The 22875-nt window shown below is 43.9% G+C and overlaps 1 protein-coding gene and 1 long non-coding RNA gene across 5 annotated transcripts in view; one reads left to right on the forward strand and one right to left on the reverse strand.

Annotated features, from left to right (window-relative positions):
* LOC310698359 overlaps window positions 1-22875 on the forward strand; it is a 525075-nt gene that overhangs the window by 498329 nt on the left and 3871 nt on the right. The gene's annotated exons all lie outside the window — the stretch shown is intronic.
* The window catches only part of CAPN6 (calpain 6), a 68919-nt gene continuing 64962 nt past the window's right edge, over window positions 18919-22875 (reverse strand). For all 4 annotated transcript variants that reach the window (XM_083485102.1, XM_083485103.1, XM_083485101.1 and 1 more), the window contains one exon: window positions 18919-21447. In XM_083485102.1, the coding sequence (XP_083341228.1) occupies window positions 21265-21447 (183 nt within the window). In that variant the 3' untranslated portion in view covers window positions 18919-21264. The remainder of the gene's footprint in view (window positions 21448-22875) is intronic.

The following is a 22875-nucleotide window of genomic DNA, read 5'->3' on the forward strand; positions in this document are numbered from 1 at the left end:
TGGGAGAAATTCCCTTTGATTTCAGGACAGCAACAAGGCAGGCTATCACCTCCATCCATGATGGTGCTGCCTTGAAGGACAGAATCTCATACAATGTTAGTGTAATTGAATCTAGGAGGAAGATGGGGAATCTGTGGGCCTCCAGATGTTGTTGGACTACAACTGCCATCATCCATGACCAGCAGTCATGTTCATCACAATGGACATGAGGCTCCTGAGAGCAAGTGTGGCGTAGTGGATAAGAGTGGTAGACTCATAATCTGGTGAACCGGGTTCAATTCCCCGCTCCTCCACATGCAGCTGCTGGGTGACCTTGGGCTAGTCACACTTCTCTGAAGTCTCTCAGCCCCACTCACCTCACAGAGTGTTTGTTGTGGGGGAGGAAGGGAAAGGAGAATGTTAGCCGCTTTGAGACTCCTTCAGGTAGTGATAAAGCGGGATATCAAATCCAAACTCTTTTTCCTCTTCTCTTCTTCTGATGGGAGTGGGAGCTCAACTCAGCTCAACTCAACTGCAGGTTCCCTGTCTCTAGTCTAAGGGAAATCCATTCTCATTATGATGCTGTTAATGGAATTTGTCATTCCCCTAGAAAACTGAAAGCCACCAGACTGCATATCTAGCAATCCCATTGAATAGGCTTTGGAAAGGGGCTAATAATAATGAAGAATTCCACAATACTGTTGTGTCTACTGTAAGGTTTGGCCTTCTTGAACATTACCGCCCATGCAGAATGGGAAATGTGACTGAAAATAAGTAGTTAAGAGAACAGGAACTGCAGCAGTATACAGCTTGGTGGGAAGATTTCTTTCTTCTTTCTTCTCTCTTCCCACAAGCCTGTTGTGATCTGTGACCTGAATTGCAGAAGATTGAATCTTGAACATCTAGACTCCCTGCAGTCTAGCTTTGACTGTGAATATTTGTTAAAGCAGCATATTAGCTTTTGTTTAAACAATTAGTTTTTTCTGTTTCCTCCAACCTGAGTTGGGCAGATCTAGTTATCTTTTCTCAAAAAGAAAGAAAGAAAAAAAGGTTGGTTTGGAATCCTTATTTCTAGAGTTGCCAGATATTTTACTGCCTTTCCTCCCCACCCCTGCATTTCTGAGAGCAGCTCAATCTGCTGAAATTAGCAATGGATAATCATACTTGTCTCTGTGCTCTGAGAAGCTTCACCTCCTGATTCCTGTGCATCAAGTTGCTCTTAAAAGTACAGGAATTGCTCAGGCTGTGGATAGTCTTACTTGTTGCCAGAAGTGACTTACTGGGAGGGGGTGTGAAGCTGCTTTGCTAGCCTACTGGCAAGTGGGTCACTGTTGTTCTCCAGGGGAGGGAAGAGTGAGGCGGTGGAGAAGTCAGCATGGTGCAAACACGTTGGTGCAAACACCATCTCTCTCTCCTAGTGAGCAACAGCAACAGTGACCCACCTGCTGGGAAGTTAGCAAGAGTGGCTGTGCAGCGAGCTACTTCCACTTGTTCCTTATTTTAAGAACAGTGCTGTGGGCAGTGCTAAGCCTGCTGTTGCTGGGAGTGTGTACAGACGGGAGATTGCTTGCAGTCCAGGGAGGAAGACAAAAGGAGGAGGAGGAGGGCAATAGGTTTAATTTTTTGATGTTTATGCTTTTCAGGGGCAGGGACAGTCATCATCTCTCGGAAGTGCCCCATTTGACATGCTGTATCCATCTTTGAGTGGATTTCATCCCATCTCAGCCATTCTCCATTCTAGTTCAGTGCCGCTCTCTGTGTTGTAACTGTTCTTAATGTTGCCCATTGGTGGCAGCAATAGTGGCTGCCACCTTCTGTCTTTGTTTCATGGGGAAGAAGTGCTGCATTTTTGATGATAACTCTCTTTCTGCTGATGCTAAGATGTTGCTCTGTTGGGGATTGGGGTACCTCTGGAAAACAATGTGGCAACTTTCTAGATTTTAATTTTATTTTAAATCTGCCTAGATATCTAGATATATTTTTTATTTTACTTGACTGTAGAAAGATGCATTGCTGCTTAAGGACACTCTGTAATTTGGGAAATGGGCCAAAGTGTCAATCACCCACTATTTTACTAATCTATCCAATAAAAACTGTTTTGCCAGCAAATTAGCACTGAGGTCTGATAACCTCATGAGCTCCGGTCTTTGTCAGGCTCCATCCCTCATCTTCAAGATTCCTCCCTGGTGATGACATTACTCTCTAGATCAGGCTCTGCCAAACTGGTATCCTCCAGAACGTTAAAGGTTCAATATTCTCTGGCCTCCAGCACAAGGGCTGTTGCGATAGCTTAAGGGCAAGAATAATGGCTGCACAATATGAAACGAGCACAACAGTTGTGCTAGCAGAAGCTTCTTGTGCAAAAGGTGGGATCAGGGCTACAGGAATATGTTGTGCAATCAGCCATGAGAACCATACTGGCTTCCTGCACCATCTCTATCACAACAGCCATTCCACTAGGGCAACCAGTGCACCACTAAGGGACTTTAACACAGCACTACATTGAATTCCCACCTGTGACTTCAGCTCCTACCCACCCTAGCCTGTAGCCTGTAGGCTGGGGGATAGTGTGGATGGTAGTAGGAAATATCAGGTTGATGAAGATTGGTCTAGATTATTCCCTGGTTCCTACCCACAACCTTCCAGAACCTTCCTTTGCCCCTGACCTGCCAGGTTCTCCAACTGGTCCATTGCCAGAGCCTCCAACAAAAGGGCTGCGTTACTTTTGAAATACCAAATCCATTGTTGATCCAGGAAGGGAAAGTTCAGTTCCCACAATCTGGAACCTATAGAGGACATTCTGGTCACACCACTGTGAGGGTCTAGAAGATACCATGCATTGTGGATGAAAAGGAGTGTGTGTGTGTGTGTGTGTGTGTGTGTGTGTGTCCACAAGCAAACTCTCCATGTTCATATTTGTGTACCAACATCTAAATCCTCCTATTATGAAATATTTTAATACCACTGGATTTAGAGCAGGAGTGGGGGGAGGGACTAGATCCTTATCTCCCCCACACCCCGTGGGCCAAGTCTGACAGGTGGGTGGGGTCAACCCCTGCCAATCATCTGACATCACAACAACACCAGGCAGCTTGTTTTTCCATAGTGCTGTGCTGATCAGTTGTTTGGCAATGCCTGTAAATCCCTTTGAGCCCTGCCACCTCTTAACCTAGCCCATACCTGACAAATAAGATATCTGGTGTAGGGCAGGTGAGCATCACCTGGACAAAACAGGGAGACTTTCTTGGCCTAATTTGGCCTGCAGGCCTTAGTACCAGGTGCCTGCCTTTCTCTTCTTTGCAGCTGGCCACATGCTACAGCACTTGCAGACAAAGTGGGCCGGCTGCATCATGCAGCTGATGCTGGGAGTGCACAGTGCAGAACTGTGTGCTTACCATGCAGTCTTTTCTGTGTCCCTTCAGTGAGCCCGCCACCCTCAAGCACACTATCCCATTGCCCGTCCTGAATAAAAAATCACCTCCCAGCCTCTGAACATGGAATGAGTGGTGGTGGTTGCCATCTGGTCTTCTTCATGCAGCAAAATGTCATGGGTCGGTGTTTAAGAAGCTAATATTGGGTCACACTTAGTGTTGAGTCACACTCAGAGTTAAGAAGATAAGCAGAGTTCCTGCTGGATCAGGCCAGTGGTCCATCTCATCCAGTGTCCTGTTCCCACAATGGCCAACCAGGTGCCTGTGGGATACCTATAAGCACAGAAGCACTCCTCCTTTGGTTTCCAGGGAAGCATTACTGCTTCCAACCTTGGAGGCATAACATAGCCATCACATTGGGGCACAATGAATATTGATAGATTCAGTACAAGCAAAGAGGATGTACTTCACACAGCACACACTTAAAACTACAGAATGTGCTTATTATATATTATTTAATAACCAATTTAAGAATAGAAATGTGCTCCTGCGAGATGTAGTGATAGCCACCAATGTGGATGGCTTTAAAAGGGATCTTAGTTAAATTCACACTAGAAATGGGTACAAGCCATGATGGCTGTGACCCAGTTCCACTGTTGCTGGAGGGCAGTGTACCAGTTGCTAAGAATCATAGGTGGGGAGAATACAGGAGACTTAGGTCCTGCGTGTGGGCTTCCCATAGACATATGGCTGGCCCCTGTGAGAATGGGGTCTGATACAGTAGGCCTCTTTTTATGTTCTCATGTGGTGATCCAGCCACCTAGAATTCCCCCAACCTCCAGGGTTTGATTTGGAATGGGGTCATTGCAAATAAATTAGGCCCTATTTGACTTGGGCCTATATTAAGTTCCATTTCAATCTAAGGTCTCATTGTGTCCCATGGAAGATGCCAAGACCCATGTTAGCCATAGATCCTTGCAGGTAGGTTACTCCCGTGACCTTTTACAGTAACATTGCAAGGGCAACAACCCATTGAAGATATGGTTCCCATTGATCTTGATTACTCCTACTAGGATGTCAGAATCCACACAAAATGTATATCCCATGAATTCTTCTATCCGAGACAATGCCAAGGCAATACTGAGGGTTGTTGTCCTCAATATTTCAGCCACTTTGTAAGTTTGGAAGGGGAAGGGAAGTGCCGAAACTATATCAGGAAGGAATGGCACTAGGCCAAACCTATCATTAAAAGGTAAAGGTAAAGGGACCCCTGACCGTTAGGTCGGGTCACGGACTCTGGGGTTGCAGTGCTCATCTCGCTTTATTGGCCGAGGGAGCCGGCGTACAGCTTCCAGGTCATGTGGCCAGCATGACTAAGCCGCTTCTGGTGAACCAGAGCAGCACACAGAAACCCCATTTACCTTACCACCGGAGCGGTACCTATTTATCTACTTGCACTTTGACATGCTTTCGAACTGCTAGGTTGGCAGGAGCAGGGACCGAGCAACGGGAACTCACCCCGTCGCGGGAATTCGAACCGCTGACCTTCTGATTGGCAAGACCTAGGCTCTGTGGTTTAACCAACAGCGCCACCCGCGTCCTTTAAACCTATCATTAGGCCAAGCCTAAATGTCCAAATGTGTCTGGCTTAGCTCATAGTGGGCTCAGGCTTTCCAAACCAGAAGGTTTGGCAGCTCATTTTAAATTGACATCAGTCGCATGCTCAGTGACACGGCACAGTTCAGGCTTCCTTAACATCCAGTAATTCAAGCTTCAGGAGTAATGACATACACACCCCTTTTTCCAAAGAGCATTTCACCCCTTCTTATCCATACTGAAAAGAAAATGCTTTGCATACATTTGCATATGTTTCATTTTCCTGTCCATTTATTTTTACATTCTCCTTCATGCACCTAAATGTGGATGATAACAAAACAGTCCAATCAAACAATATTACCTGCACCTGCAAAATTGCATTAGCACAGACTTTTCAGAAGTAAGTCTGTTTCAATTCGTAGGCCTAAAATTTCATTTTACTTTTTAAGATATATTCATTCGGCTACCCTAACTGTCCAGATCAAGCTCTTCTTTCCCTAATCCAGCAGGCTGCATTCGGAACAGGCATGGCTACAAGTATGTAGCCCCATTTTTAAAAACAAAAGAAAAATACACTGGGATCCAGCTGTTCCTGGGGGGAAAAGGGAGAGGAGTGGTCAAAATTAGCTCCTCAAATTTCCCACACCAAATAGCTAATTGATGCACATGGTCCTTCCCTCTTGTTTGGTTTGGTTGGCACAAGTTCACCCATTGACTGATCATCATGCATTCCCTGATCCTAGCACTCCACAGCACTCCAAACCCTGCATTGGGTTGGCCCTAAGTGATACATCACGATTCTTTTTAGCATCTATTTTTTTAAAATTAAGTCCTGTGGACACAAGCCACAGGGAAGGGTCATGGATCAGTGGTAGAGCATCTGCTATACCCACAGAAGGTCCCAGGTTCAATCCTTGACATTTCCCATGTAGAGCTGGGAAAGACTATTGCTTGAAGCCCTGGCGAGCTGCTTCCAGTCAGTGCTGAGGTAGCTGGACCAATGGCCTGACTCTGCATAAGGCAGTTTCTCGTGTGCCTGTGAAATGTACCTCTGAAAGTGACGCATAAGCAAATGTGATCTGTTCAATCTCCCTCTTGCAAAGGAAGTTGCCTAGGAGACCTTTAGGGTGGACTGTGCCCTTAGACTTTAACCCCTCCTCCTCCACCTCCACATAAATTCCCTCTGTAACAGCATGCGGCACTGAACCTGTGAGTGATTTATTCATTTACATAAGGTGGCTGTGGTGTCTTCATTTTTTGGCTATCAATTTTCTACCATTTTTTAATGGTGACAACATAGCCGTGTGCAGGTGACACACTTAGACTCTGGGCTTCAAAAAATATTATTATTTGATTAATTTAAAGAATTTTCAAGTCACTTTTTCTGGACCGATGTCCATCCAAAACTGCTTAATGTCAAAACAAAAGATGAAAATCAGTGCATAGTATAAAACAGTACACAGCCTTAATACTTTGAATGCTACAAATCAACACTTAAACCATAAAGAATTGGGGTGGGGGAAAGTAATCAAATCAGACCATCACCCAGCTGACAAACATCAGGCCTGGAAGACCTGCTGAAGACTCCATAGCCTTCAAAAAAACAACAACACTCACAGCATAGAGGTTTGGCCTCAGTCCAGTGGGAGGGTGTTCCACAGATGTGGGGCTGATAGAGAAGGACTTCTCCCTTGTCACCTTAAAGTACCATCCTCCCCCACCCCACCCCACCCCCATCGTTCAGATGATAGCATGTATTACTCAAAATATGGTAGGCCAGCACCACTGCGTTTGGGGCCCTCTAGTTCATTGGTGCCACAAGATATCCTTCTTGTATGGCATTAATTCCAAAGGATCAGCAGGTATGAATAAAAACCAGGGATGGTATTCAGCTAAGTTTCACATGACTCAATTAATTTCAATGGGTTTATTCTGAGTAAACTTTGGTCAGTCTCTTAGCCACCATCTCTCAGGGTGATTAAAGCATACCTTAGAGGAAGCTCATTCTATATGGGCAAAGCTGTCCTCACTTGTAAATCCTGAGGAAATTTCAATCCTAACTTGATAACACAGAGCCTGTGAAAACTCTGTGATGATGGCTGGACTACACAAACGGAAAGTTTGTGGACTGCACAGCTATAGTTTGCTGATGGTGGTCTGCATCATGACTGAATATTCTCCCTTATAGTAAGGACTCTGTGCATCAGGAGTAATCTGACATGTGAGAAGGACGCTAGCTCCGTGGTAGGGCATCTGCTTTGCATGCAGAAAGTTCCAGGTTCAATCCTCACCATCTCTAGGTAGGACCAGGGATGTTGCCTGCCTGAAACATTGGTGAGCCACTGCCAGTTGTAGAATGGACCAATAGCCTAAGGCAATAAAACTGCTATCACATTTGCAAAGCTAAGCAGGGTCCAGTATGGTTTCAAATTGGATGGGGGACTTGTGCATTCAGATTCTTTCATGACGGGGTTGGACTAGATGACCCTTGGCCCTTTACGTCCCCTCCAGCTCTACAGTTCCATGGTTCTGATGCAGATTCCAAAGTCTAGACTTTTACCTGAACTTGCTAGTTGTGATTCTGTCTGAATGTGTGTTTTGTGTGTGTGAAGAGAGACAGACAAAGGAGTTCAAATTTCCCAAATGGCATAGTCTAGGTGCAGTTACACCACTTCAGCTGCTCTTTTGCGTAGGCCAAGCCTGTAAGAAGCCATTCTGGAATGAGAGACCACTACTCATTAGCTCTTATTACCTCAAACTATTACCCAACAACAAACACTTATGTGGCACTCAGACATAGCTAATATTGTACAATTGCTAATTAGCCCAGTCTCCCCCATGATGATACAATATGGGGATGGGGAAATGGCACATTATCTATCCTTGACCTCAAGGGGTCCCGGTACAGGAAGATGCTAGCAGTATAACCAGGGAAACTCTGACAAACAAAGAACATATTATTTAAGGCAAAAGGAGGGAAGTCTCTTTGTGACTTAATGAGTCTCCTACGTATGTCGGAGCAAAAGCCTGAGGGACCTCAACAGGCTCAAAGGAGTGGGTGGTAATGTCAGACTGTGGTTGTCTTATCATCCTGTTTGTGTTGGTCTGTTCTTGTAAATATGTACGTGTTTATTTTCCACCTTTGGCTACCAGTTGGCTGCTTCTCATTGTATACAGGTGATCTCAAGTGTTTGTTTGTCCTGTCTATAAAACTGGGTTTCTCCAAGACAAGTGCTTGAGCCTCTGCCCTAGTCATTTTCTTCTGTTTCCCTTCAGAGTACAACACATTCCAAATTCTGAAGAGATCAAATGATAGCTCTTATCCTTCCTTCTTGAATCTAGCCTACATCCTGCTGTGTGTGTGGTTGGGGGGCGGAGTGCGTTGTTCACAGAAAGACTGTTTTTTGCAGCAACAACAACAACAACAAAAATCTGATAAATAACTTCTAAAGCCATTGAACTATTTTTGTTATTTTCTGGGTATTCTCAATAGATTTGCACAGTTGCCCCAATCCAGCAAGGGAGATTTGCAGAGGGTAGAAAGCTACTGGACTGCATTCCCAGCCAATGTAGCTGCATGTTTCCAGCTGTGTTGAGATCTTCACCTGGGTCCCATATAACTAGCTAAATGCATCTTTTGATGTGGCTGGGGATCCATACCCTGGTCTGGGCCACTACTTATTGTATGGAACTAGTATTTGTGCTCAACTAGTGCTGGAATCAGTTGAGGGCAAGTCGCTTACGAAAAGGAGCAGAACTCCTCTCTTGCAGTACCACATTCTTAGGAGATTGGATCAGGGATATTCATATTCCATTCAAGAGGTCGGAGAAAAGATTGTGCTTGACAGCCAATGTATGCTTAATAAGAATCCAACCTGGTATTTTGCTCAAGTTTCCAATCTCCAGCTTGACATTTTCAGAGGTCTTGAAGCCAAAATCTTCTTATTGCTCCTGATGAATGACATGAAGGACCACCTTTAATTTATTAAGAACTGGGCTGTGGTGTTGATGTAAGAGAGGGGGGAGGGGACATTTCAATCTGGAAGTTGAATCTCTAGCCACAAAGGATTTGGGAAGAGCTAGTCACAGAAAGCAAAACCAGGCTGGCTGGGCAATAATGGTCTGGCCTGGTGCAGTGCAACTTTCTATACTCCTTAAATCCAATTAAACTTAATCATTGTCTGTGACATTTCCTACTGTTCAGCAAACCTTTGCATGGTGGAGAATCTGACATCAAAGAAAACATGGACTGCATAAAACTCATTGGTACCCAGTCACTGTGATTTCACAGAAAATTACTCTTGCAACTTCTAGAGAACTGTTTTCTTTGCACTTGCCTTTTCGTAAGGGGGAAAATATCCTACGCTACTGGATGACTAAACTTGCTTGTTGGTGGTGTCTCTTTGTGCTAGATGCAACTGCCTCTGCTTCTTCAGCAATGTCCACGTTTAGAGCTGCTGATGTTCTGTGTTAAGTTTTATTCAAGGCCTAACTGGCCAAGCGCAATAAGGCATTGGAAATCAGCTGAGAAAGAGAATGGACTTTCAAGCATTGTAAACTGGCTTTTTTCAAAGCAGATAAATTAAAGGGGAACATTCCACCCACAGCCATGCTCAAGGCAGCTCTTTGCCTCTTATGTGTTTTTAATTTCCCAAGATTTGTGAGCATGAACATTGAAGGATGCTGCAAGGGGCAATGGTCTGCATCCAGCTCTCTCTGTCCACTGATGCAAGGGATCTTGTTCTGGCAGATGGATGAGTTTTAATGTTGCACAACACAGCAGCTGCGAAAACTCGTTGGCCAACAGATTGCGCGATCCATAGTGCCATGAAGTTACCAGCAACTCTCTTATGCATTCTGCTGTGCAACAATGCTCCACGGACTCAAAACATTTCGCCGGCAGAACAAGTATACCGCTTAGTGATTTTAGCTCAGCGCAACACTGTATGCCACCCAATGTCTTCAACTTCTTGTTTGTTTTTGCTTTTGGGGAAAGAATAAATTATTTTAAGTTAATTCAAATCATCTAGGTAATATGATGTCAGGGTCTTTTGTTAACAAGGTATGTGAATGAAGAGAAGCTCCTCTGATATTCCCTGAGTATCTCTCAGGTCTTCACCACCTTAAGGAAACAGCCAGTGGACCAGTTTCAAAGATGGTTGTGTGAAGAACAAACTCTTCACCTTTATTGCCTTTCTTAAGCTGATTTGCTTCTGCCCTTTGGCCTCTGTTCTTTCCTCCCCCAGTCCTCAGTGGCTGCTAACGTCATACCATCTAGCAAGCTGTAACACAATGGTCAAACTTACTCTTTTCTTTCTCTTTGGACTGTCTGCTTTAAAAGTTGCACCTTTGAGCTGTGGCTTGGTATCACTGCCATCTTTCAAGTGCACAAGAATTCTGCAGTAGACCATCATTTGTAGTTTCTGAGAATCCCTGAGCTGAGATCTCTCCCAAGCAAATGATCCTGGCATTGTATAGAAACCCGGAGGAGAATTATACTGGCCTGATCTTTTTAAATGAAAACATGACTTATATGACAGAATATTTGCTGCTTGGTTTGCCTGAATTTATTATAGTTACAGGCAAACCATTGGTGCTGTGATTGAGCAAGCTTAGCAGTGATTTTACCAGGTGGCAGCATAAGGCATGGAAGTGACTGTTAGGAAGGCCTAATTCTCCAAAGCCATGCTACATTCCAAGATACAGTAGTTGAAGACCAAGCAAATGGGCCAAAGCAGAATATTGTAGGTCATGTTCACACCATACATTTAAAGCACACATAGAGCACATGGCTTCACCCAAAGAATCCTGGGACCTATAGTTTACCCCTCACAGAGCTACAATCCCAATTACCCTTAACAAGTGCAGATCCCAGGATTCTTTGGGGGGTAAGTCATGCTTTAAATGCATGGTATAGATGTGACCATAGTTTATATATGGGACATTTGCTTGAGGAGTACAGGGTCAAGTTTAATTGTCTATGCTACATGTTTAAGCCAAGTTTAATATTTGCATCCTAATTCAACAAAGAACGCTAGGAAAATCTGAGGGAGTCTGGAACTGCTCTCAAATGAATAATTTTCAGTGTCCACACCAAATGTGAATTCCAAGCATCCGTGGGGGAAGCAATGGCAGTTATGTATTGGTGTAAGACTGGTTTATGCTTGTGGTATAGATATATTTTAGGTCTCAGGGGCAGGGCTGGCCACCTCTTTCTTGCACACACTGTTTGAGGCCAAAACAGGAATCTGAGTCATCACTTCTACCAACACTGTGAAAATCAATGGTGGCTTTGACCATTAAGTGATGAAAAGGGAAATCAAAAGGGCACACTTGTGGAATAATAAGGGTTGATTTTAGCTGTAGAGGATGGAATGGATACTTTGGTGACATGAGACTAGAAATGATGGCAAACAGTGACCACCATATCTGGGAGCTGGAGTAGATTCTGATGGTAGGTGAGCAACTAAAATATCTGATAGCTGCTCCAGGGGCAAGAAAGAGGATTTTAGAAGGGAAAATACTTCACAGGTCACTTGGGGTTCAAGACTCTGTAATTTGTGTGAGGTACCATTCAAGCACTTTTGTGCTGTGGTGTGTGTGTGTGTGTGTGTGTGTGTGTGTGTGAGAGAGAGAGAGAGAGAGAGAGAGAACGTGAAGGCATGATTGTTATGTGCCTATATTCTAAAATGGTAACTCCATGACTTTACAGTGTTGTTTCACATATCTGGGCTGTTTTTCCTGAGATAAAACCCCATGGATGTATAGGGGGAAATACGTAGGAAACTATAACTTGTGATGTGCAACAGGCACACTTGGCTATAAGTACATGTCTGGAAGCAAAACAACAGCCTGCAGATGGTCAGGAAACACTCTTTCCCGATTTGCAATGATTATTTCTGTGTGGGAAACCCATAATGTGTGAAGCACCTCTTTAGTCAGGCTCTAAGAGGGTAAATGAAAATGCTTTTTGTGATGGTTCCCTTAGCTACTGTTTTTAGAATTTTACAGGGGCGGCCATAATATGGGTAAAAAAGGGGGGTTCAGGGGATGGGGCTTGTGGATTTCATTAAAGACTCCCTCCCCCCCCCCAAATCAAGCACTTATGATTGTTTATTTATCACCTAGACAAAGCATGCTAGAAATATGATGGTTCCGATCTAATAGAATATGAGTGGTAAGTCCAGGGCTAAGTATGTATAGCCTTAAAAAACAAACAAACAGCAGGGCTGAAATCCCACCAATCAGTGTTTGGTGTGGAATGGGGGATGAGCTAATGAATCCAGTGACAGCACATTTGATTGGTGGGACTTCAAAGTAACACAACATAACCTTGTCCGTTGGCTCAGGCTGAGGAGTTGTGCCTGTAGTACCAACCTGTTAAGTTCCTCCAACCATGGTGAAGTACCAGGTTGGAAGTCTGTTTCTGTATATGAAAAATTCCTAGCTAGATCAGACTGATCTGTACTGTTGAGGTTGCAAAAAAGAAAAGAAAAGAAAATCTGAGCTGTGCAAATTGAGGTTAAAAAGAAAATTGCAAGCTTGACAGGATTGATCTTTTGTGTGTGTGTGTGACACAAGTGTTGCCTACGGGGTTTATTTTCAGGGTTTCCAAAAAATAAAAATAAAAAATTGAACAGAAAATAACCTACATTTCCACTGTTTAACATTTTGCTGTACATTCTTTACTTTTCTTTTCTTTTAAACATATTATTTCTTTAAAGGAAAAAAGAAAAATTGTGTAGTGAAATTCTTCTGTAACTTTGGATTAAGAGATACTTTTTTAAAAGAAAAGAATAAAGCATTCTTTCCTTTGTAAATGTGCTGATGGCATGGATTCAGCTTTCTGACATCAGCATCCATTTTTTAATAAAATGAAAATAAAGATTTTTTTCCCCTCGTTTCCAATATTTTAAGTTATTTTCAATTGTGGTTGAAGCAATAGAACATTGAAATTATGGATTGTGCATGACAGTGTCTTGAGTGTAAAAAAAAATTTAAAAAATTGCAGTTTGAAACTTGGACCTAAAGTATTGCAAATAAAAAATTTAAATACCAATGGACTGTGTCCCCTCCGTATATGAGTCTGCTGCTGCATGTTAGAGAGGGGCGGGGAAGAGGGAGAAACAAGACTGGTTCCAGGTTTGAAGGTGCCACTGTGGCATATCTTTCAACATTTCACAAATGAGCACACAGGTAAAGGGGAGTGTATATTAGTCAGAGAGATGAACTAGAACTGTAGAGACCTGAGTTCGGACCCATCTTCGGCCATAAAGCTCATTGCATGACCTGGACCAATCTCTTTCAGCCTAACTAGCTCATAAGAGTGGCATTTTCACAGTTCAAAACCACACTTTCACTAGCGAAAAGCACTTGAGTTAAGCATGAAGCAGGGCTGGTGAGAGGTGTGGCCTGAGAAGAGAGGGTGTGGCCTGGGGAAGAGTACTGAAGATTTGCTAAAGCTAAAGGGACCCCTGACAGTTAAGTCCAGTCGCGAATGACTCTGGAGTTGTGGCGCTCATCTCGCTTTACAGGCCGAGGGAGATGGCGTTTGTCCACTCCGCAGACAGTTTTTCCGGGTCATGTGGCCAGCATGACTAAGCCACTTCTTGCGCAACGGAACACCGACACCAGAGCAGCGCACAGAAACACCGTTTACCTTCCCGCCGGAGCGGTACCTATTTATCTACTTGCACTTTGACGTGCTTTCAAACTGCTAGGTTGGCAGGAGCAGGGACCGAGCAATAGGAGCTCACCCCATAGACAGGGTCAAATGTCATGCATGGGCCTGAGATGCCCCCCTTCATTAATGCAACATGTACAGTAGCCTGTTGGTGCCATGTGTCTTCCTATCCTACTCCTATGACCACTAGAACAGTATGTGTGTAAGAAAATGGTGCATGACTAGCCAGTCATGGTGCCAGTAATTCCTAAAACACACCCCTGACACCCTAACCTATACATTTATGCTTTCTTTTTGTTGCTCTTTGTTGCTTTCAATGGTTCATGGGAGAGAAACTGCTATGGCAGAGAAACAGGAAATCAAACCTGAGACCTAGTGTGGTGTGGGCAGTGGTAGAGGAAGGGGCAGGGGAGCAGTCACCCTGGGTGCGGCGGTGCGAGCCACTGCCATCACACTGCCACAGCCACATGCAGAGAATCCCTCTACAGCCGCTGCCGCCGCGAGCAGAAGATCCCACCACCATCCGCACGGCACACGAGTGGCGCCGTGAGAAAACAGTCTGGCGGCGTATGCACAGCACCGCTATGTACGGCGTGCACACCACTGGTCAGTTTGCCCCGCCCCCAACATCCCACACTGGGTGCCGGTTAGCCTTCCTTTGCCCCTGGGTGTGGGGGCTAATGTGTTTGGTTTGGAAGTGGGATGCTGAGGCTCAAAGATCTCTCTTGAACCATAAAGACCTGAATGATATTCTCCAAGTCCTTCACCCAGTGTGAATAAAAGAAAGTTTTAGCATCTTCTTTGGAGCTTCTTAGATCTGAATACCACAAGGGATCTCAGTATTACAGTGCTGAGTGCTTCCAGATGACTGGTTTATTGAGCATTCATCCTGACTCATTTGCAGGAGACTAGATCCTGTAGTGGCAAGAGGTGCTAGTCCATGCTTCCCAATGCATTGTCCCATTATTGCAAAAGTCTTATCTTTTTTGTTGGGGAGTGGGGCTTTGTTGCACAGTGCTTCCCAATCAAGTGAGTGCAATTATTAATTTACCATTATGTGACTGAATCCCATTCGAAAATAAAAGCAGCCTGGACGCGGCCTTAAATACAGTTCAGGCAGCTGGGTGGACAGTGAACTATAGCACAGGATTGCCATTTTGTGGTCACATCTGGTCACTGCACCCATGCATTTGTTAATGGGACATACAGTGGTGCCCTGCAAGACGAATGCCTCGCAAGACGAAAAACTCGCTAGACGAAAGGGTTTTCCGTTTTTGCGTTGTTTCGCTAGACAAATTTCCCTATGGGCTTGCTTTGCAAGACGAAAACGTCTTGCGCTTTTTTTAAAAAGCCGTTTGAAGAGGCACAGTTGCGACGGACCGTGCTTCGCAAGATGAAAAACATCGCAAGACGAAAAGACTCGCGGAACGAATTCTTTTCGTCTTGCGAGGCACCACTGTACGGTAGTTCCCACGTAGCCAAGGAGGGGGAAATCAAGCCTTGGAGGATTTCTGACAGTGGCGGCTGCTGCCCACAAGACCTGCTGCAGCTGCAATGTCAAGGAGCATGGCAAAAGAACAGTCACAAGGGTGTGGCCATGTTGTTCTGATTTTCTCCCTGTAATGCACTAGCATTGCAATTGCTGGGAGAAAAGTTACATTCTTTCCCACCTGTTCTGGTTCTCTCCGTATCCTCCTCCTTTGCAACCAAGCAGGGAGCACGGAAACATTGCCGTTTTGTCAATGTGTGTAGCCTACAGGATTTCAGCCTGATCTGGTCTTAAAGCTGCTAGCAAGAGACTCATTACACGAGAAAATGTTATTCCCCCCCACCCTGCTTATTAATTTCTACATTTCTTTTCCAGGATATGGAATAAGATGGAGGGGTATTCAATGGACTAGGACAGGAGTCAGCAAACTTTTTCAGCAGGGGGCCGGCCCACTGTCCCTCAGACCTTGTGGGGGGCGGGACTATATTTTGGGGGGGAAATGAACAAATTCCTATGCCCCACAAATAACCCAGAGATGCATTTTAAATAAAAGGACACATTCTACTCATGTAAAAACACACTGATTCCTGGACCGTCCACAGGCCGGATTTAGAAGATGATCTGGCCTCCGGGCCTTAGGTTGCCTACCCATGGACTAGGAACCCTGGGAAACCAGGGTTAACATCAACCATGACACTCACTGGGTCACCCTGAGCCAGTCACGCTCTCTCAGCCTAACCTACCTCACAGGGTTGTCAAGAGGATAATATGGGGGGAAAGGAGACCCACAAATGCCACCTTGAGCTTCTTGGAAGAAAGGTGGATTGGATAAAAATCTAATACTGATAAATACGGAATAGTAGTAATAATAAACAGCCTCTCTCCAGCCTGTTTGCTTCTGATTATGAATTGGGGGTGGGGGATTTGGAACCATGAAGAAATGCCTAACCTAAAAATCAAAGAAAAAAGAACATGGATTGAAATCAGGGAATTCAAGCCTATAAATAATAGGACATGCGGGTCATAAGCAAAGAATTCTGGGAACTATGCTTTGTTAAGAGTCTCTCAACAACTATCAGCACCTTTAACAAACTACATTTCCCAGGATTCTTTGGGGGAAGCCGTGTCTCTTAAAGCAGTAAAAGAGTGCTTTAAATGCATAGTGTGAGCGAGTCTTTTTTCTTTTTTTTTCTTACGAAAGATGAATGGGATTCTGAAATGGAATAAAAGAAGAAGCCTTGCACATCTTTACATGTACATCCTGCAAATCCCCAGAACTTAAGCAGCCCACACCATAGCTGTGCTGACCTGCTGTGATGGGGAAACTCTGCCATCCAGGCAGACTTTGCAGGGTCAGGAGGGCCCTTTGGATCAAAGTTGTTGGAATGCAAACAGCAGCTTCAGCTCAGCACTTGCAAACCACCAGTGAGCAGCCAGCAGCAGAGGCACCAGGAGGTCAGCTGCAAGTCAATTCAGATTAACACTTACAAGCCAATCAGGACAAAAATAGAGTTAATCTACTGGTTTGAGCCTCTAAACAGGGTGAATCAGAGGTGATTTGGCTCTCAGTGCACGTTGAGGAATATGAAGCGAATTAATGCAAATATTTAAATCTGTGCCCTCGCTTTATTGGATTTTACTTTCATTGTCAAGTTGGGGAGGATGCTTCCAGAGGTGGCGAGTGCTCAATAAAGTAAAGTAAAACCCCAAATCACCATCAGCTTGTTAGGCCCCAACCCGGTTTGAAAAAAATGCAAAAATCAAGACCCGCTTAGCGAAATGCAGACTACCAGCTATATGTCAGGTGACAAGCCAGGAAGTTTTGACCTTTCAAATAATCACAGGTCAAGTTCAAAAAGGGGGCTCTGTCTAAACTGGAGGAAAACAGGATGCTGGAGTAGATGGGGAACTGGTCTGATTCAGCAGGGCTTTTCTTCTGTTCTTAAGGATCCTTGTCTTGCTTCACATATACAACTATAGGCTCAAAGGCCCTCCCTCGCTACAGATATTGGTGATGTGTGTATAGATAGCAAGGGAGGGATGTGCAGTAATAGGGTAGGGCTAATTAGCATGGTCCTGCTCCACACTCCCAACACTGTTCAAAGAACTCCCAAAGAGGGCAAGCATCACCTCTCACATCCTATGAAGGCCACCTTTGCTGTGAAGCCATAAGTAGCCTCAGGAGTGCCAGCTTGGCCCTGCGACCGTGGGTGCCCAAGGCTGTGGGTGCCATGCAGCGTGCATGACCCTGGTGCCAAATTTTGTGGGTGCCCAGCCCCTTCATGGGGAATTTTGTGGGTACTTGGGCACCCTGGGCCCCAGACATCCAGCACCTATGAGTAGCCTCCAGGATACAACCTTTTTAAAAAATGACTTTTTGCATTTATGAAAATGATGAGGAAATGCACCAAAAAGCGTGTGATAAACTAGTGGTTGATGAGAAGGTGTATAATTCCCCGGCAAGCAATAGACAGAGGGCATATTATAAATTCTGCACAATTTGTGCAAAACAAATCAGGATGACTGCTCTGGAGAAGCTGTTATCCTTAACCTGTTTAGTCCTCATCCACAAATGAGACTAAGGAACATGCACTTGCTATTAGTCATCTATGGTTACCATTGCCACTACCCACCCATTCGTGTCTCTGCTGTTGTTGAAATTTATATTGCAAGTCCTTTAGGGTCAGGGGGTTCCCTTTTCCCCTAGCTTGTGCTTACCCACGTTGGCGGAAAACAAATACATTTCCTTCTCTTGAGTTTGTAGTTAATGTATGTGTTACTGTAAACCACACGAGGGCACTGTTTGTCTAGCAATCTGGCCGCACTTGTTCGTAAGCCTCTTTGTCTACGTTAACTCCACCCCTATAAGCTGAGCCATTTTGTTTCTCATTCATCCCTAGCTTGTTGAGACAATATGTCTTCTGTTTCTCACTCTCCTCACTATTCATCCTGTAGTTTCTTCATGAATAAAGCATTTGAACTCCAAGAACTGCAAGTGATTATTCCAAACTACGGTAATTCCATCAAGCTGCAAGGTCTGCTAACAATCAATGTCAGCAAATCTCTGAATTGCCTGGTTTGGAATACAAATTTGGCATGTTCATAAAGTACACCCGTAGCCTGATTGTGCAATTTCAATTCGTTCTCCATCTCAAATGTTAATCTGAACCAGAGAAGTGAGAGGCAACATCTCTGCTATAGGAGAGAGGTAGGGAAAATGAGAAGGAGGAAGGAGGAAGAGACCTCCCCCCACTCCGGTTTTAGGGGAGATCTTGTGATATGTCTCTGGAAACTGGTGCTGCTGGTGGCAGTGCTTCTCTGCTATTAGTGGAGGTGGTGCAGCAGATCCCCAGGTGCAGCAGATCCTGATGTAGATCTTTATTTGGGCATTGGGCCGGCCCTGGAGGCTTCCACACTCGTGGGCTGGGCCTGGGTCAAAGGCACCTTTGCCTGGAAATGTGCTGATCTTGGGGTGCTCTTCTAGAATGGGGCAATACTTTTTTCCAAGGAGGTTTGGTGGCTTGGATTAGGGGGTGGGGCTGGAAATGGGAATTCCCAGCTCCAGCAAGTGGAAGGGAGCGAGGAAGTAACCTGAAATAAAGTTGAGTGATCTTGTGCAAGTGGAACTTCTGCTGAGAAGATTCCTCTAGCTGATTATGCCCCTGCCCATCTGCCCAACCCCCACTTTGAAGGGTCACCCCTCTGGAGAGTGTTTTTTGGAAGGTGCAGGTGGGAGGAGGGGAAGAGAGAGTTGTACAAACGATTTTTTACTCATGCAACCATTGGACACAACTCAATAATAAAAGCATACATTTTATTCAGATGTTGCCACTGATAACAGATAATGTTGGACTTGACAATCTTTGGACTTTATGACAATAAAAACATACAGAAGGTTAACAGTAATATGATATGTTATTGCCACCAGGAGCTGTGCTTTGCAATTTTTTTGATATGATGATTACAGTTTTATTATATATAATGTTATGTTTCTTTACAGCCAGTTACGTGTGTGCTGTGGTACACTGAACATGATTTACGTAACAAGACAATAGTGGTGTGTGTTGACCTAGTCATTTGCCATGGCTGTTTCTATTGATATAATTTATGTAATTAATGATGTAATTTATGTAATTAATGATATTAATGATGTTACATATTAATAGTTTGATTATTGCAATATAAACAGTGGAGACAGCAATGACTATTTAGCAAGTGGAATCTATGATTAATTTACACTGGATAAATCTTTAAAAAGCGAAGAAATACTAATGAAGATGGAAAAAACTTAATGTACTAGATCTCTACTAGTTAGATATTATTGTGATTATGTTCCTTTAAGAATGATAGATTCTAATTGCCTGTACCTATTGATTATTACTTAGAATATCTTTGATTGACTTTACTTATTTCTTCTATAGATATCCTGTGTTGTCTGAATTACTGCAAAGAAGGTATCCTTTCTTGTAACACACAGGTGTTTAGGTAATTAATGGTGTTACAATCTCCTAAGATTAATTTATATTTTTATGATCAATATTAGGGAGTGGAGACCGCAATGACCATTTGCCAGATGGGATCCATTGATGATTAAGCCTCATTGAAAAAGTTTGATAAAGTTGTAATAGTATATAAATGAAGATGTGGAATACTTAACTTTTTGGATTTGTATCGGTTGGGTATCATTGCAATTAGGTCTCTTTAAGAATATTTAATTCTAATTGCCTGCACCTTCCCCGTTGCAGGGATTGTCCCTATATAGTTTAGTTTCAATGATCATTCATACGGAGCATCTCTGACTGGCAACTTCTGCGTTCCTGTGGACTATTTCATCTGAAAAAACCTACTGAAAAATCTCCTGGAAACCTTGTCACTGAAGAAGCCCAATCAATGGGTGAAACAAGGGCGTATCCTGAGAACTAGTCTATCATCAGCTGCCTTATTGTTACTAAGTGGTTATGTTTGTTACACTTTTAAGACATAGGACGATGCAGAAGGAAGACATCAGTATGAAATGGCATTGCCAACAAGAACTGTACATTGTAATTGTTGGACTTGACAATCTTTGGACTTGACAATCTTTGGACTTTACGACAATAAAACATACAGAAGGTTAACAGTAATATGATATGTTATTGCCACCAGGAACTGTGCTTTGCAATTTTTTGATATGACGATTACAGTTTTATTATATATAAATGTTATGTTTCTTTACAGACGGTTACGTGTGTGTTATGGTATCCTGAACTGATAACAGATAGGCATCGAAAACAAAAGCAACAGTGCAAAAAAGGCTCAGTACAATAAACCGCTATCATATCCATATTCCTTTCATTTTTCTGTCCCAAGAGCTGTCATACAATTCAGTTGGCTCAGATAGAAGGCAGGCATACCTTCCCAATGTGGACAGATGCAATCCTTTAAACTACATTCCCCACAGTTTAGGATTAGGAATGGCAAAGCTTGTGTTTCGCATCCCAGAACTTTGATTTTCCCATGCTGGGATTTGTCATTGTTTGTGTCATATTTAGCAAATACCTAGGCATTTACTTAATGCAACTAAAAGGAAACTACTCTTACTATTAGAAGCAATATTCAACAGTGCTGTTGAGGAAGGACCATAGCTCAGTGGTGGAGCATCTGCTTTGCATGCAGAAGGCCCCAGGTCCAATCCCCAGCATCTGGAAGAAGCTCACTGTCTGAAACCCCAGAGAACTGCTGCCAGTCAGTGTCGACCATATTGAGCTATAGTTGGTATAAGGCAGCTCCCCAAGTTCCGATGAAATGCTGTTTTCTAGCAGAACAGCTAAAATGCATTGCGAGGCTATAATGGTTTCATGTGAATTGCACTAGTGAAGCCAGTGCCTGGAAGCAGCTGCTATCTGTGATAGAAAATACGTTTGGAGAGATATACTGTATGTGTGTGTGTATGTGTGGTGAAAGAGAAAGACAAATGATATATTTGGCTGCACATTTGCTCTCGGCTTCTTTCTCTTTTGTTTGCCATTTGTTGTTGCCCAAGTAGGACCCAGACACAACACCCCAAGCATTTTAAAGCATTTCACACCAACATGCAATTCAGTGGCTCTTGTTCCATCCCCATTGCGGATGCTCACTGGAAACTCTTGCCTGTCAGCCCTTAGAATTCAGAACTCCACGAGGTCATCGCTAGTAACAACCTTGATGGTGATGTGACCTGGCATGTCGTAATCTTCGCGACTCCCTCTGCCCTGGAGTTGGAACTTCTGAAGACTTCTGGGGTAATTGGGTGATACTGAGATCCGCACTTGTCCCATGAACTTGTCGCAAAGGAGCCCGCTGTGCCAAACCTACAGAGATAGGAAGGAAATGAGAAATAATTGCTGCTAGATGGGCTGGCATTTTCCGCCCCATGCACCCCTCCCCCTTCCCGCGACTGGAAAGGGTCAAAAGGTCATCTGTACAAGTCCTCAATTGGAAGAGCTCTCCTCTTTCAACCTCGCCTTGACCTCTGTGGGTTTTGTGTATCACTGTTGCACAGATGGGAAAGATGCGTCCCCAACACAGCTATGTGCTGCTGCTACAGGCTGCAAGCGTTTGAAACTGTATAGAGGTTCCCTCCTGCAGCAAAGCGGTCTTCCCTCTTATATGACAGCCGCAGAGGATGGAATTAACAAAGACATACAGATCGTGGAACTATGTGTGGTGTGTTTTTCACCTCCCTGAAAGCCATCCCCAAAATCACAGAAAAGATGCTTTAAGGGGGAACATTTTCACACCCCTGTTCTCCATTCCTCGCTAGCACCATTGCTGCTACTGGCAGACTGTTACTGACAGATTTGCCCAAGTAAAAATGCAGGTTTAGTATATCTAACCACACGCATCCTTTGTTATCCTGATTTCCTCTCACTTACCTTCTCTTCATATATACACATACAGAGTATACAAGGCCCCATCTACACTGGCGTTCTGCTGGCTTTTTAAAATGCATGTGTTTCACACAGCCATTCCTATCACATGCAAATCTACTACAGTCGTACCTTGGTTTTCAAACAGCTTTGTTCTCATACATTTTGGCTCCCCAATGCCGCAAACCCGGAAGTGACTGTTCCAGTTTGTGAACTATTTTTGGAAGCCGAACATCTGACAGGGCTTCCGCGGCTTCTGATTGGCTGCAGGAAGCGCCCTGCAGCCAAACACAATATACCTGCTTTTTTATTATGTTAAAATGTACTACGGTGGCCACTTGTAATTTGAAGAAAAAGCAGTTACGGAGTCCAAGTCCAGATCAGAGCCACACTCCAGTTTCCTATTGAAAAATCACCCTGAGCTGTTACTAAATGCCTCTGGTAGTGTTTATGGCAAGCTTTACAGCAGTAAACCATTTGGAAGGGGGCATTCTAGAATGAAGTTTTGCAACTGCTTTTTCATTCCCCCCCCCCCAACTAAAAAATTGGTCTGATTAAGCACACTTTTATAAAAGCATGTTTATTATAATATACAGCAGGCTGTGAATGTAACAAGTAAGTAAATCAACTATGTTGGCCTTCTGTAGGACTGGGGATACCCATAAAACGCACTTGGGCTGAGTACACACTATGCTTTTAAAGCACAATCAGAGGATTCTGGGCACTGTGGTTCACCTCTCACAGAGTTACAGTTCTCAGCAACCCTTAATAAACTACACTACCCAGAGGGGGGTTGCTTCAAATGTGCTTTAAGTTATAGTGTGTACACAGCCTAAGTGACATTGAACCAGTTTTAATTTAGTCTTTGAA

Source organism: Podarcis liolepis (genome assembly GCF_965112155.1).
Source record: "Podarcis liolepis genome assembly, chromosome: Z".
Lineage (NCBI taxonomy): Eukaryota > Metazoa > Chordata > Lepidosauria > Squamata > Lacertidae > Podarcis > Podarcis liolepis.